Raw genomic sequence first — 17,502 nt, 5'->3', positions numbered from 1 at the left:
TGGCGGCGTAAACAATAGGACGCTATTGTTAAAGTGTTATGATTTGGGACTTTATCATTCGCACGGTGACTCTCGAACAGTAAGGTAGTAGAGCTCGAGACACTCCGTCAAATTCTTTCTCGAGCCGCAATCGTGACAAGTAACGGGAAATAATTTGATATAAATAATTAATTATATTTGCGAATCTTAAATAATACGTAATTATATCGTAACGATAAATCTTGAGGCGCATATTTCACGTGATGTACACACATTTAATCAAGAATTGAACTGACAGGAATCAAAATTATAAATTATTGTTTTGTCGCGATCTTTCTCTCTCTCTTTCTCTCTCTCTCTCTCTCTCTCTCTCTCTCTCTATCTATCTATCTTTTTATAAGCAATAATTATTTCTTTAAAGATACTTAAAATTCAATTGTATTTTACGATGTTTTATTGTTCGATTTGTTGATAATTTATATATGATTTGGATTGAGAACGCGCAATAAAATAGTCAAATCGCAGATTTGATTAACATAACGATAAGCTTCGTGATATATTAATCGTTTATTACATAATTGATCTATAATTTAAAATACTCGTATAATTTAATATTCTGCTTGTATATACGTCATAGTACGGAAAATAATTTTGGCTACGAATTATCAATAATATGGTAGGCGGCTTTGCGGCGTAAACAATGGCGCGCTATTGTTTACATGTTACGGCCTTGTTATTATTCGCACGGCGATACTTGAATAGTATTGTAGTGGAGAAGACGCTCCGTCAAATTCCTTTCCTAAACGCGATCGCGACAAGTATTAAAATATAATTCGCTACAATCGTACTTCTTGTATGTTACTCTGTCTTACGGTATAATAAACTATAAGTATCTCGTATGATTGTTCCGCGATCGGGAGTGCCGTGCAAAGTATCTCGTAGTTATCATGCGTATACGTAACGGCTAATCATATAATTAATCGTGTTTTCGCGAGTAAGTGTGAGTGCCACGAGGATACGGAGAGATGAACAAGAGAAGAAAAGGAGGTTTGGGCGACACTTTTAGATTATAGTTTTTATATGAAATTATTAAAGTTATTAGTAATTCTTTCTTTTTAAAATTTATAAAATTATTTTATTAATCTGCGATCGCGTACGCGCATTAATTCGGTCTCATTATTTGAATGAATTAAACAAGAGAAAATTAGAAAAAAGACATAAATCCGATAAATTTTTTTATTATTAACAAAAATAGTCTTATTAGAATTTATAAAATTGTTTCATATTTATGTATCTGTTTATTATTGTACGCATCGGATATAAAATTTGGCATGTAAAATAATAATTTTCTGAAATATTTATTATATTTTAGGCGCTCTTATAATTTGAATTTTATATTTGTATGTTACAGACAACGTAGCCTGAAGACCAACAACTCCGCTGTTGCGCATCAGTGCCGGTGAGTGACAAACTTTTATTTAATTCTAAAGTAACGGATTTGTAGAGATTGTAAATGTAGATTGTAGATTGATAAATTTTAGATAGATAAATTTTAGATAAATCCGTTACTTTTAAATTGATGAGCTAAAACAGATTAAGTTGAATTAACTTTTAATAAATTCATTTGATATGTATTGCATCTATTGCAAAAGTAAATTAAAATCTAAATTAAAGAAGTAAGATTATGGAAAACATTTTTTTCCAATTTGTAGATTTTATTTGATTTATTGAATAAAGAACACTAGTAATTTTATCAATTATATACTTTTGATGGTAACTTATTTTTATAACGCGCGCCGATCTTATCCCAACTTCTTATAGCTCATCCATATTGTAGAATTTGTTTGTAGATATTGTTCTTAAACTTTGTTTTAACTGATATAAGACTGAATAATCAATCAATTAAATAATATATAGAAATTAGTTTAATTAACATATATATATTTGTTTCTAAAGTATGTATCGTGAAAATATTCTCACACTTAAATTTAACCGTGTGTGTTTTCATATCAAAGAGTCATTGATAAAATCGGGAAACTTTATATATATTTTATACATATTTCAAACTTACTTTATATATATTTCAAACTTTACAAATTTTACAAATATATACAATTCTTTGGTATTAAAAATATCGAATAAGAGTGTGAAGATTCGATGTTAAATTAACGGTTAAATATTAGCTTTCCACTCATGAAATTTAACGATTGTCCTCGATATTGCAGAATCGCGAGTAAATCAGTACGAATTTTATGATTTATTTTCAATTAGAGATTGATATATTTACGAATTCCGTATCGCGATCAAATATTCGTAAAATAAATTAATAAATTACATTGCAAAAATATCATATTTTTTCCGTATTTTTGATCCATAATTATGTATTTAGCACGGATGTGCACCAACCGGCCGTTTTACCGTGGAAAAGTGAATCTGATCATGTAGTTCCGCCGGCTCTAAAATGAATCTAGTTGACGCTACTGTATAAGCTAGAAAAAGTGTCTTTCGAAAAACGGTCGCCTCTCTCAGGCTTCTCTCTGTCCCAGAGATGATTTCATAGTAGGTTGTACACTAGTACTTCCGGCATTTAGGGTTACTAGGCATTTTCGGTCGAGTGTATCCTATCTAGATGTTTGTGCATCTCGTGACTGTTTCTGCGAAAAATTCCTTCTTCAAAATGTTATGCATGTTCGCAAATGAACAATTAAAAATAAAATGTATATGATATTAATAAAATGTTAATGGAATAAACGCAGCTAAAAATAGCAACTTGGAATATTTATTGAAAAATAACTCAAAAAGAAAATAAATATAAAATCAATTTGTTTAGGCAAATATTTATAATAAAAGTTTATATATATGTTTAGAGCTCACCATCAAAGTTAACATGAATTTTTAAATTGAGTAAATAAACTGAAAGCCAAATCATACATATAGATTCAAATACAGATAAAAATTAACATAATTAAATTTAAAGTAACTAAAAAAATAAATTATAACACAAATTATGTGAACAGTAGATAATCGTGCATTTTATATTCGTATACAAAGCAGATATAAATATAAAAGAATTTAAAAAACGATATATATATTTACATGCATTGTCCTTTGAAAAAAAATCTAGGCCCTAAAATAGATTGTCTCAGGATATCGATAGATAGGGTAGCATTGTTTTGTTTCTGATATAAATAAGTATAGAAAAAAAATCAATGAGTTAAAAAAATTTTTTCGAGACGAGAGGAATCCTTTATTTTGAACACTATGCCATTGTAATATGTTATTTAATAATAGGCAACTATAAAACGGTATTATATATATATAATACAATTGCGATACATTTTTCATAGTGCATCAATCAGAGGATCCTAAGATCCTGGCATGTATAACGTTCAAGGACGCGTGAAAAAATCCAAAGAAAAAAAAAGAGAAAAGATCCATGAAAAATGAATACCATATAGATTCATTACCCAAGGATCTGAAAATCCGAAAGTGTACAATTTACAGATCCGAAAATATCATTCAAGGATGTAATTTTATCTAGGCAATAGAATAAGAATCCAAGAATCTCTCAGAAAATCAAGAGCTCAATCAATTCGTGAAATTAGAAATATCCCAGGATATAGAAATTTTTCAAAATCCGATAATTAAAATTACGTCGTTTTTATATACTTTATAAAGTCCACTTTGTATACATTTATAATACTATATACATACATACATATATATGTGTATATATATATGTATACATATATATATATTATTTTACGCTAAATATTATCTAAATTCCAGCATTGTGTTTTGTTCAATATAAAGATCCTTTTTTTAATATCAAAATATTCTCAATATTTTAGAAACAAATCCACCAGTACCGCAAACTCCAGGCTTACCGATTAGACACGTTAATAACTTAACGATAATCTGGATGATCGAGAAAGAAAACAATCAATGCACATTGGAAACTATAATAACTATATGTAATGAAACAGGAAGCAATGGAAGCGGCTACGAACCTAAACAATGTGAAAAAATACTATACAGTATCACTTACTTGTTCTTGAGATCTTCGTTATCATCCCGCAAGCGTTTGATATTGAGCTCGAACTTGACGCGTTCTGTGTCCGCCTCGTCGAGCAGCTTCCGCTTGTTAGAGAGTACGGTCTCGATGTTGGACATTTCCCGAGTGAAAGTTTCCTGGGTGGTTTGCACCTCCCGCTTCAACCTCGAGTTCTCCGATTCAAGATAACTCATCGTTTCGATGTAAGATGCCGGACGATCGTTGAGATTGAGTGGGTTGCCTGGCCATCGATCGACGATCGGCGTCAACGTGCTTGGCGGCGATTGCATGATATTCCATGACGATGAGGCGGTGGTTGTCGTGGAGGACGGGACGGTTGTCGCGGAGGACGGGACGGTTGTCGCGGAGGACGCGACGATTGTCGCGGAGGACGGGACGGTTGTCGCGGAGGACGCGGCGGCCGCCGTATTCTTTCTAGGCATCATTGTCGTCGTTGAGGTTAGTGGGTACGTGGTCTTTCTCTCGTATGCGGTTTCCCAGTTACCTAGTTGTCGCTTCTTCTTCTTCTTCTTCTTTGCTTGAATGGCTCCTGCCCTCGAACGAAGGTCAATACGGCCACAATCTAGCGTATAATGTATACAGAAGTGGCGTTAAATGAGAATACAAAGGCGTTAACAATAACAAATATTCTCTTAGAAGAGGAGAAAGTCCAAAAAATAAGGTTCAAACAAAGGACACACGCGTTACGTGTCAGAACACATCCGTACTCGACCAAGGCTGTAATGGAAGTAAGGGCCGTGGCCAGTGTTGTTGTTCGGGCCGGGTTTTCTCGCGCATGCGTGGTAGATGGCAGCCGAAGCAGCGGTGTATATAAGAGGAGTAGTGTTTGGGCGCGAAAGTCTTGGCGGGCCCGGCAATAAGGACAGGCTAGGTTAAGGTGAGTAGATAAGTATATTTATAAATAATGCATGCGCAAAGAAAAGGAGCAATTAAACGACCGAAAGTTAGAGACTTTCAAAATGCATGGCTGCATGAGGATAATTTTAAAGGATGGTTAGCTCCCCATCATGTAGAAAATAAAGCTTTTTGTACTGCATGTAATAAGACCATCAGATGTTGTAAGACAGATTTAGTTCAACATTCGCAAACGGTCAAACATAATAAAAATATTAATAATAATAATAATAATAACAATAGTTTTGCTGAGAACCAAAAGACAGATTGTGGAAGGTACAAAACAATCTTCAGAGTTTCGTGCGTGCCATTTGTGACTTTGTTCGTGTACATACACCTTATGCACATTATGTCAAATAAATAATTATATAATTAATAGAGATTTAGCATTAAATAAAACGTTGGACAGATCAGATATATCTCTCTTAATTATATGGATATCGATATACGTCCTTGTGACTTGTTTGCTCGAGGACCCTGTTAACCCTTTCAAGACGAAGTTACATTTCTCAAGTATTGCTTCGGTCAATTGTACAAGGCCACAAATTTTAAAAAATTATTTTGTACATTAATATATTCTCATTTTTTCTAGAATATATTTTATTGAAATAAATTGGTAAGAATTTATTTCATGAGACTGGTTTATTAACACTCAATATCACCAACTGGAGCTTAAAAATTACTTGTTTTTTGTGTGTTTTTTTTTTTTTTTTATAAGGACAATGGATTTAAGGCAAGGATTTCCTTTATATCTCTTATTAGAAATAAGTTGGGATTAATATATTTTTTTATTCTTTAACATAATTGCATTAATATATGGATTGCCTTAAAATTTAAAAAAATATGTAGGAATCTATGTAAAGATTTCTATGTAAACAATCTTATGTGAAAAGGGAGAGAGGAAAGGACTTTATAATGTCAAACATTTTCTTTAAACTGTGTCTATGATCTTTTTTAGAAAGGGTTGAACATGTCACTCGTATCTTTTTTTTTTCTAAAAAGGGTTAAACATGTCACATATATCTTTTATCATAATCACCAAATGTACACACTTCCTCGCACACTTGCGCGAACAAGAACGTATTTAACGAGTAAAATTTCGTTACAATGAACTCCGGATCGGTCAATCAAATTGAGATCATTGTTTTGAGCAGCAGCATTTCTTACAAGTCGCAACTGTCTCACATTTTTGTAACAAGCAATTCTTTTTCTTCTACGGCACATATGTTATATTTTCATTCAAATAAATAGTAGTTAAAATAATCGAGAATTATATATAATAAACTGCAAACATTTATCAGTTTTACAGAGTGCTTTGTCATCTGATCTATACAGCTTGCGACATAACAATGGACAGATCAAGCCGTCTAGTTCTCGATTGAGAGTCTGACCATTTTCAACTTTTATTAATTGATTTAGCTCGAAGAATTAGGCTGAATATACTCGAAATATTCCCTTTTTATCGCTAACGAAAAAATGTCATCGAGAGTCGTTTGACGCGTCATTGAATTACAATCACGTGTATAACAATCAGCCATTTTTGCAGGATGTATCAAAAGATTAGAGTGAACTCTACAACAATTATTACTAATTACTATCGCCGTACACACATACATACACATACACACGCATGCATTCGGTATAAAATCCAGTAATGGCCAGACTCTAATCTGAGAGCCATTCTAAAACTTTGTCTTATATCAAACAGATTAATATTTTGCACCATCGACGAGAAAATAGACATAGCATATACTGCAAAACAGTAAAAGACCATGTTACTCTTTGATCGATGATAATTTTTGTAAATAGTATCTTCTGTCATTGCAGCGAAACTTCACTGAATTACCCAATTGTCATAGCGTTGGTCGTCGTGTTTTAGGAAGAAATTTAAGTACAGATTGACCTGAGATCGGATGACTAGCATTTTCGGTTGTTATTAGCGCCGCTGTGGCAAACGCGCAAACGGTCCTGGCGACGTAGCCGTTTGCCTTTTGCCTGGCGTACCTTGTTGCTTCTTTCCATACGGGCTCTTTTCAGGCTCTGAGTCGAGCGCTTCTGCAAAACCTGCGCAGAGAAGAGTAGCGAATTTTCTTGATTTAATGATCTACATTATAAATGCTTCAAAAGCGACTTTAAAACATCAATTTGAAACAAATCGTATAATGAAATCAACAGTGAAATTTGTGAATAACATTTATTCATATTCTTTATTAAACACTTTATATATATATAATGTTTCCCTGTTCGTGTTTCTCGTAAACTTGCCAATTTAAAAAAAAAAAAAAAAATATTGGATAGCAATATATCTCTTGTATATACATAAAATGTCTTTCAAATTAATTTTTTTAGTCATTTTGCATATCAAAGTATTAAGCTGGAATTATAATAAAGTAATAGTTTATAAGATACTTTGTAATATTTATTTTTTCTATTTATATTAATTAAAATAAAATGTGCTTTTCAATAACAATTAAAAAATAACTTTAATTACGAGTCTTGAAGATATCAAGTTTACCTCTTGAGCTCGTCCTTGAGCGGATCGAAGCTGTTTTCCGATTCTAGCTCTGTTATTATTGCTATCTGATGTGGGCAGTCTGTCGTTGTGGATGGCTTGTAATTCTGCGACAACTCTACGCGACAATTCGTCGATGTTACTTCGGTCTAAAGTTACTGCTAGGTTACTGCTGTCCAAAGGCGTAGATACGGTACAAAGCGCGAGGGGCATGGGGAACGAGAGATCAGCTAATAGCGCCGAGACGACGTTTTGAGCCACGGCAATGGTTTGCCGGACATTGACATCCTTTTGGCCCTCTATCCATCTGTCCGGCGAAGGGGGCGGGGTGTCCGGAGTGACAGGGGGAGACGTTCCCGACACGACGGAGTAGACGGACATGCTAGGATGTTCTATCAGCAGATTCTCCATCGGCGAGGTTGCCACTTTAATGGGTCCTTCTTGGGTGAACACTGCCGGTGGCATTTCATACCACGGCTCCTCCAGCGTACCCTCAACTGGAAGAAGACGAAAGGAAGCGCATAAGCATATAATCAGTCAAAATAATCAAGATGCTATAAAGTATAAAAATAAAAAGGATAAAGAAACTGGATTCAGAATTCAAAAATAATACTCAAGGGAAAGAAAAACGGAAAGAAAAAGATTGATGTAATATGTTGAGGTATATACATTCAACAGATTTCATTCGCAGTTAAGATTACAAAAATAACTCCAGATCATAAAGCACTTCATTATACACATAAACGAGAAATCTGTCATAGATAAGACATGAATCAATAATAAAAAGGCGATTAACTCGCTTCGTAAGCAAGATCCCGGAAGCTATTATTAATGTTTATTAATTCTTGTCTAACGAACTTATAAAAAAATCAAATAAAGTGCATGTGAATGATTGAAAAATAATTGAAAGACACTATTGTAATTATCTCTTTACTATACGTAAATATCTCTAGGAATATCCCGATCAAAATTAGAAATTATAATAAAATAGTCTTTCTCTCACTCATTCTTTTTCTCTCTACATACATAGTTTTAAGTAAATTATCAAAAAAACGATAAATTATATACCAGTTCGGTCAATGAGGATCCATTCATCGTTCTCGACCTCCACTTGCCTGAATCTCCGCATTATCCCTCGAGTTCGAGGATCCTCTTCGAGCGAATCTTGCGTGCCGGAGTAATTACTCCCGAATAAGTAACCGACAAAATTACCCAACATCCTGATCGTCCAATGTCTGTAACACAATAGATTCTATTTTGATATTGTTTATATATACATATATATTTTTATTTGTGTAAAAAAATAGATATAATTAAATTAAAATAATAATTATTTAATATATAATAAATATTTATTTATTATTTATAAAAAATAAGTTATTTTTTAATTATTATTTAAAATTACATTATTTTAGTTAATATAAATAGAAAAAAATAAATATCACAAAGTATCTTATAAATTATTACTTTTTAATTCCAGCTTAATACTTTGATATGCAAAATGACTAGAAAAATTAATTTGAGAGACATTATATATACAAGATATATATTGTTACTCAATATATTTTTTTAAATTGGCAAGTTTACGAGAAACACGAACATGGATCATATATATATATATAAAGTGTTTAATAAAGAATATGAATAAATGTTATCCACAAATTTCACTGTTGATTTCATTATACTATACGATTTGTTCAAAATTGATGTTTTCATGCCTCTTTTTCGAATAGTGATATTTTTCAACAACTCTCTCATCCCTTTGTTTCAAGAAACCAACCATACTGCGTTGGAAAAAAGGAAGGAGGAAGCAAGGCGGAAAATCGTATTCTTAGATACCAAGACTTCTAGATTCTAAAATCGATTCTTGGATCCCTGCATTTTGACTCTAACTTTATTTCTCTCTTCCACCCTCTCTCTCTTTCTCTCTTTCATTCTGTTGTATAATATCGACGCGTTTTCGTGGGCGCGCGAGCGAGGTGATCACGGCGACCTTGATCTCGAATTTGCTTCTCTCTAGCTAGAAGGGCAACGCGAGTCCTCTCTCAGCCAGTAGTTTTCCTCGGTGCATAACCACGTGCCAATTATATAATTACGAATATCCGAACTGACACAAATGTACACGCTCATTTTCTCGATCTTATCTTAGTCCAAGTGCGTCCTAAGAGTAAATCCTCTTTCAGGCTTATTATTAGTCTTATTCAAGTTTGAATACACACTCTGTCATACACAAATGTACATAATAGCCTATTGTGATAAGTTTAAACCAATTTCATTTATTCGATATATACGTACTTAGATATAATTAGATAATATAAAATTAGCTTCAAAGGTTCCTTTGATATGAGCTTCTTATGACGTATCAATGTTTCCGTTTTCTGTTTAATTTACGAAAAGACCGTTTATTTTTTGTTAATTGCAATTCAAAAATTATTAATATACTCGAATTCTCCAAGAAAATTCATGTAATAAAATAATTACTGCAATAAAACAAATACAATTTAATAAATGCTAACAAATATAATTAAATATTAATAATAAATTTGCAATAACTAATGGCAGCAGATTAAAAATAGAAATTAGATTTTTTCAATGTACATGGCATGTAAATTTAATTGAAATCTTCACACGATTTTAAATGCTAATGTAACCATTTTAGAACATTCTGTATATCGAATCATGGCATTGCGACGACATTTTCTAAATGATAATAATCATTAACTCTAATAACAATCACATTTGTGTGTGTGAGTGATTATGCATGTAAAAACGAAAAAAAAAAAAAATACATAGATTGTATAATTTATTCTCTTGCCGTATCATCCTGACTTATTTAACAATTGGTTGAATGACTCACGTCATTCTAGAATCCGAGCTATTACCTGACCAACGATACTAACATCTAAAAGGTTAAAGTATAAAGTTAATCTCTCCTTCTGTTTTTCTGTTCATTATGCAAACACAATTAACGTGAAATTAAGTTAAATGAATCGTACAATAACAACGTATAACGAAGTGTAATCGACCCTAAAGTCGCTTTTCTCTCCGTCTTTAATTAGGATATTTTTAATGGAAAATTCTCATCTTTCTTTTGAATGATATAATGCATCTATAAGATACGTAACAAAGACACACTCTCATATATAACTTTCTCCCCTTCCCATCTCCTCGCTCCCTCTCTTCACTATCTCTCTCCTTTCACCCCCTCCATCTCTTTCAATAATCACAACTTGGCGTCCTAAAGTCAGAGTTATCTCGTCCTTAATGTTTTTATAGGTTTCTTGCCTCTCTTTGTGTTTTTCGCTACGCATACAAAATTATGAAAGTTATATAAAAAGATTTACGATAACAAAATGAGGAAATCGGTTGATAAGGCATTTTGAAGTATTGGCTGATCTAATCAATTTTTCTGGCTGTTTTTCTTCGTATTTTCCTATCAAAATACAAGAAATACACTGTTTTATCAGACGGTAATCTTATTCTTCTCGCTTCCTGAATTTCATCATCCTTATATAAAATCGAAATAAATGATTCATCGACAAAAAAATAATTTTCAGAAAATTCGTGAAAATGGCTCAGTCGTTATCTCTTTCATGACCGATACTCCAATTTGCTGTTTTATCTCGTTTTCGAATTTTCCTCACATACACAAATACGCATGCATACACACATCACGCGCGCGCGCATGCACGCGCCCTGATCGTGCACAGCTACAAGCTACACGATAAAGAAAGTAAATAAATTCGACGTCATTTCGCTATCGTCCCACTTGCCCTCGCCCGTGAATGCCTCATTTTCCTTCCTTTTCCGAATTTCCCTCACTTTCTCGTATCGTACGCCCATCGTATTGTGGCGTAGCTTCGAGATTTACGTATCAACTGCACAACACAATCACGAAAATTATCATTCGCCAGGACTTGTCTAGCTTAGACTTTACACTCGTGTAATTTTCCTTTCCTCTCTCTGAAATCTCTCTCACATTTGGTTCAAGCGCGTTGATGATCCCCGAAACTATGATAAAATGCGAATGACAATATAATAATCACAGAAAAATCGTCATCGTCATCATTGTCATCGTTTAGTCAGTTACGTCAAAGTATGTATCAATTCTTAAATGTACCGTCATCGAAAGTAGAAAAGCGACATATCGTTTAAAGTAGAAGGAAAGGAGAGAATGGAGAAAGAGGCACACACAAATAAAAAAAATATATATAAAAAAACCTTCGAAGATGGTACGGAAAAACTTGCGAAGCAATCAACTCGCCTGAATAGTATCGCGTTTGAGGAGCCGTGGTAGCAACTGCTCGCCGTCAGCTGATTTCGACTGTTGGCTGGCTGGCTGGCTAGGCGACCGATTACGAGGCGCTGTGCGGGGGTGAGAGGCGGGGTTACCGAGAACGGTGAAACGGAGGGGAATAGTTTCTGGGAGCGGGGCTCGAGAGGAGAGGAGAGGAGGCAGTTAGACGCAACGGAGTCGGACAGAAATGAGCTGCCTGGGAGAGAAGTAGGGATGGGAAATATTTTTAGGAATGGGAAAAACGAAGTGGAAGGGAAATTTCCCTCTTCCCCTCTCTCCGGAGGAATGGCGAGGGCGAGGGTTATAGCGTAGAAGGGAAAGACAATGTCGATGTATGGATGGGAGGGGGTGGGGAGAGAGAGGAAGGGAAAAGGGTGGGGTGGTGCTTCATAGAGTGATGCCAGGGATGTATTTTGACGAGTGTGCTTGATATAGATCCGCGGAGTCGATACGTTGCGTTAGAATAATGATTTTTTTTGCTCCCTCCTGCCAGCCTCTCTTCCCTCCGAAAATACTGATTCCAATAGTGCTTGGATTAAACGATTAAGAGATAATCTTCTGATTTTATTTATTAGCATTTGCGGTTTTTATCTTCATTTGCATAGATTTTTGTAGAATTATTATTCGTATTGATGAACTGTGTGTGTTTATTTTGATTTTACAAGGATCCTTATATCGAAAAATGACGAAATTTGAGGAAGAAGGATAAGTGATCTGCTCAAAATTCATTTGTATTTTGATATAAAAAAAAGTTACAGGTTTTGAATTTGATTTTATATTCTATTTGGTATTTATAATGTATTTTTCGTATTTATGATTCGAATATTTCTGACAAAATATTTAAGATTATAACAAACTCATCTATTTGAGAGTATATAACTTTTGATTTTTTTTTATCTAGATATATTCTGAATGTATATTTAATAACAGACATTTATAATGTGTTTTTTGTATTAAGAATTTATAAGATTATTCTCTTAATTTATAAGAATTTTGAAGATTATTTTTATCTTATAAATTCCAAGATATTAAAACGAATTATAAATAAATTTTATGATTACTCTATATATAAAAATATATATATTCTTTCTCTCTTGGCTTCTGCTCTTGGAAAATCGTATTAAATCCTCAAATAGCGTCATATCTAGCGTCATATTGTATTTCCTCGTTTCGCAACTCTTTTGCAGACTATTCGTTTCATCTATTTCTTTCCCAAGATTTTATCGTCGCAGTTTCGACTTTGCATGATATATCGTTAACAATGACGGATTTAAAGCCTATATTTTAGAATTAGCTACTCTTTCAAAACAGCTCCATACTTCTTCTCTATTGATACAATACATAAACTTACGACTACTTAGATACTCAATCATTTGCGTTTCTCAACATTTCTATTATATGCAGAAGGAAAAACGGCAAGACGCGAATTTTCTATAAATCGATATGTTTCTCGTACCATATGCCGTTGCGATTTTCGGAGGCACCAAAGCGCCAGCTTCGCAAATGCGTGATATTCAGCCCTGACGGCGGCAGAGCCAATCGAAGGTGGAAGCTCGCTCAGCTGGTCGAACAGCTGCCGGTTTCTGGCTGGCTCCCTCGCGCGCTGGCTACAGAATCGCGTGTTGTCAGTTGTCATAGGCGCTGTTGTCTTTTTAAATGTCCGACAAAGGCTTGGACTCTCTCCGGGTCGGGCGCATTCTCCCATCGGCCAGCCGTCTTCAGGTGCGATCCCACAATCAGCGCGTCCGCTACATTCGCATAATTATCTACGTTGTCCAACGTCACGCCCGAGCCGATCAGCAACGGTAGCCTCGAGACGACGCGCTCTCGCACTTCTGCAAAATGCAATATATACGGCGTCCCTCTCGCTCTCACGTATCCTGTTTCGTGAATTGAATTCAAATCCTTATCACATCACACCATCGCGATTCATGACCTCATCTCGAATTTGGTTTTTTTTATCCTTATCAGATCGACGTACATAAGCCTGATATCACACTAAGACCAATAATATCATCGTTTCCGAAAAATATGCCCGCGTCACTATAAATGCCTCACCCTGTATATCGATATTTTTGAAATCTATACTTTTCAAATTTTTTTTATTTATATAGAGCGCAAAATGAAAGTGTCATTTCTAATTAAGCGCTAAATTTTAATGCTACGCATACATGACAGATACAAAATAATGGGAAAACAAGACGCGAGAAGATGCTAAGAATATGGAAATAATAAATTTAAGATCAAGATCTGACCGTTTATCAATTTCCCCTAAATTTATAAAAGATAATAGAAATTTCGTCACTTTGGGCCTAATATAATTTATGCATGTATATATAGATATTTACACCTATATAAATGCTTTGACACGTTTTTTCTTCTTGGAAGTCGTATCATGCATGTGATGAGATTCTATATAGAAAAAATTTAAGAAAAAAAGGTACCTGAAAGATCCCTTACGTTTACTTCCTCTCCGGTTGCATTACCGGTCAATATAACGCCGTCGGCTAAAAAAAATTCCGCAGCTTTAACCGTCTCCAATAAGCTCACGTCGGAAGTAATTGCGTGCGAGCTGTAAAAATATCGGACAAAGATGACGAAAAAATAGAATGTTTACGCAAAGCTCTATTTTCGCGACATAAAATTACGGAGGAGGGAGCGCAGAGCCAGCATGCGCGCGTATATTATTATTTCTTATATATTTAACATATTCTCAACTAGAGAAGTTTCGAACAGATTTATTATGTTATTATTAGTTTTTCTTTAAATTATAAAAATATTTCCTTTTATCTATTTAAAATTAGCTTGATTATTTAAAATAATCTCACCTGTGTTTTTTCTTGACATCAGCAAAAACGAGAATGTTGTCTGCGTCAATCTGTCTTCTGTATCTCAATAAAGTTCCGGCATTTGCATCAATAAAGCCTTCATCGGCCATGTGGGAGAAGACGAATCCTTCGGCTCTGATAAATTGCAATCCTGCAGCCTTGGCAACCGCGATCGCTTCCTTGTTGCATCCTGCGAGAATCTATCAAAGCAATATTCGATCGTTTAAAAAACCTTGTGAAAAAAGATACAAACATTAGCGTTAATTAATATGTCAAATTTAACGTTGATAGATGATATTAAAAAAAAATAAAATTGATATCAGTAAATCAATAACTCGTCATTAGAGTAATTTGATAAATTTAATATCAATAAAATTGTTAATAAATTAATATATCTAATATAGAACATTATATTGATATCATATATAATTAAATTATATATAATTAAATTATATATGATATCATATATAATTAAATTATAAATTTCATATAATTTTACATACAATTTTAATGTAATTAGATAATCGATATAATCCAACAATAGTTTGATATAAATTGGATAACGAACTAATTGTTAGCGTTTATAAATTGCCGAACTCGAATTTAAACGAGAAGAGAGGAAGGAATATTATATATGTGCATGCACCCGCATCCGTGTAGCGCATTCCCCCCCCCCTTTTTGCGCTTTTTTTTTTTTTTTTTTTTTTTTTTTTTTTTTTTTTTTTTTTTGGTACCTGAACGCCACATGCGATATTTTGCGGCACATTTTTTTTAACTTCTAGACAAATTCTTGTCATCATAGCTGTGATTTCCGGTGACAGATCTCTCTGCCTAACGTAGGGAATGTCGTGCATATTTTCGATCAGTATTCCATCCTAGAAAACATATATGCATTCAGATCGATGCATAATCGCGGGTGTTTTCGCAGAATTTTGTATAATCACAGAGAGAAAAATCAAAATATAAAGTTATTAAATAGAGATTTATATTTTATTTATTATTTATATTTTATATGTCAAATTTCCAATTATCTATACAAAACTTTGCAATTTTAATCTTTAAATTATAAATTCGTTAAAGTAAGATCCATTTAAATATTAATTAAATAAATATTTGATTATTTATATGGACTATTTATTTGAACTTAACTTTTTGCGGTCTAAACAAAATAGTGTTCTCAAGCATATTAGCATTTTTATTAAAGAAAATTTTTAATTCGCGGGAAAGCCCAAACAAATCCATAAATAAAGAATAGATAAATCGATAAAAAAACTCGAAAGGAGTCTTGAATATTTCATATATAAATCAATATTAATAATATTGCAAAAAGAATTACCACGTTATATTTCGCGTACATTGATGCTTCTTTAATTGCGTTTTCCACGATCTTCTCGGTGCAGTCTTTATATTTTTAAACTGCAGAAATATTTCTATAATCTTCCAGAATATCATGGAGAAAAAAAAGAGAAAGCGAAACGAATTTTCTGACTATTAATCATATTTGGAACGATTAGATCGCTCCAATTATAATCGAGTTTAATTATATACGATCCAAAAATCGATCGCGGTACGCGTGCCAAAGATAATGAGAAATTTACCAGGGAGCGCTCCTACGTGCACCATTGCGATAATTGAGCAGGGTTGTGGAAATAATTTCCGGAATCTCAGCATCTCATGGGCGATAAATAGCCAGACGTGTGTAATCTAGCATCGCCAAAGTCAAACCAATACAATAATTGCTGTATCGCGACGAGACGCTGTCGAATCAGCTGACTGCTGATGGCGCGTAGTTATGCTTATTACTCTCTCTCTTTCTGTCCTCCTCGCGCGCTGAACAGTCGATAATGTTTTTTTTTTTTTTTTTTTTTTCTAATCGCGTTTCTTTGTGCGCTTCTAGCATGCCTCTCCCGATAACATTAGGTCAGGCCGGTTTTTTTGTGTGCACGCACAATAGAACTATGATATATGCCATATATATGTATATATCAAAATGAATAAATAACTTAATATTGCTCAATATATGTACATATAAATTTAAATATTTCAAAGAAACTATTGACAAAATAAGAAATGATAATTTTTAAAAATACACACAGATGTTCTTACACTATACTTTGACGCGCATGTGCGTGAAAAACCGGCTGATAACTTAAAAAAAAGAAACAGTCTTTTCATAAAACTTCAAATAGATCGATTTTTTGTAAAAAGACTGAATTTTTAAGAACATTTTATTTGCTTTAGTACAAAACTAAAACATATGTAATTACTACAAAAAGTGACATGATTGAAATTCTAATTTGTTAATTTGAGATTTTCTCCAGAAATATATATGCGCACAACATGTGTCTAGCATACTTATTTATTATATACAAATATATCTTTTTTTAAACACACAAACATTCTTTTGCAATTTTGTGTTGTTATTAACTTTGTGTTCTATATAATTAATAATCATCCTTACATATTTAAACCGCAGCATCTCATTAGAGTGCACAAAAAGATATTAAATGCGTTGAATAAAAGATATTTCTATATTGATTAGTTATTTATCAGATTTATTATATATATTTGTCTTAAAGAGTCTAATCAAATTGTTCAAAGGTATTTGAAGAAACATATGAAACAATTTGAGATAAATTTGTCTAATCGGAATATAATTAAATAAATTATTTAAAGAACTGCTTTATATATTATCAAAAATGTTTCAAAGAAAATTTTTATGCTTACACAATTTTGCGAAATTGTTATCCATTTTGCAAAAGCCTGTTTGGATCTATAATTCATGTATATATACAAAAAAATACAAAATTGTTATCTAAATCTATTGTTAACAATCCAATATTCTTCATCATTTAATATCTGAAGATAATTTTCTTATATAGTACCTAAACAAGTAAATCATATTGCAAGAAATGTA

General features: G+C 33.1%; 2 protein-coding genes across 3 annotated transcripts; both read right to left on the bottom strand.

The window, feature by feature from the left end:
* Positions 1 to 5,631: 5,631 nt before the first annotated feature.
* Positions 5,632 to 11,848, bottom strand: LOC115240242. 2 transcript variants are annotated; one of them, XM_029815277.1, is made up of 4 exons: positions 11,725 to 11,848; positions 8,529 to 8,695; positions 7,464 to 7,957; positions 5,632 to 7,012 (listed from the first exon to the last, which is right to left on the bottom strand). In XM_029815277.1, exons 2-4 carry the CDS (start codon positions 8,677 to 8,679, stop codon positions 6,866 to 6,868), a joined length of 792 nt encoding a protein of 263 aa, XP_029671137.1. In that variant the 5' UTR covers positions 8,680 to 8,695; positions 11,725 to 11,848; the 3' UTR covers positions 5,632 to 6,865. The 2 variants fall into 2 exon arrangements, with proteins under 2 accessions (XP_029671137.1, XP_029671138.1); XM_029815278.1 differs by having other exon boundaries at positions 11,682 to 11,764.
* Positions 11,849 to 13,217: 1,369 nt separating this feature from the next.
* On the bottom strand, positions 13,218 to 17,157 carry LOC115240244 (uncharacterized protein F13E9.13, mitochondrial). Its single transcript, XM_029815281.1, is given in 6 exon segments — positions 13,218 to 13,592; positions 14,202 to 14,329; positions 14,586 to 14,785; positions 15,320 to 15,460; positions 15,922 to 16,001; positions 16,184 to 17,157. Coding segments are annotated over 6 exon segments (825 nt in total). The 5' UTR covers positions 16,257 to 17,157; the 3' UTR covers positions 13,218 to 13,389.
* Between the last annotated feature and the right edge of the window lie 345 nt (positions 17,158 to 17,502).

The sequence above is a fragment of the Formica exsecta genome, unplaced genomic scaffold, assembly GCF_003651465.1.
Source record: "Formica exsecta isolate Colony F162 unplaced genomic scaffold, ASM365146v1 scaffold421, whole genome shotgun sequence".
NCBI lineage: Eukaryota > Metazoa > Arthropoda > Insecta > Hymenoptera > Formicidae > Formica > Formica exsecta.
Note: the sequence above shows the minus strand (reverse complement) of the source record. Positions and strands in the feature narration are given on the sequence as shown.

Coding starts and splice junctions, on each gene's coding strand:
- LOC115240242 (XM_029815277.1), bottom strand. CDS start 8,679: ATGTTGGGTAATTTTGTCGGTTACTTATTCGGGAGTAATTACTCCGGC. Junction 7,958..8,528: donor GATCCTCATTGACCGAACTG/GTATATAATTTA, acceptor GTCTTCTTCCAG/TTGAGGGTACGCTGGAGGAG. Junction 7,013..7,463: donor CTCAAGGACGAGCTCAAGAG/GTAAACTTGATA, acceptor TTCTCTGCGCAG/GTTTTGCAGAAGCGCTCGAC.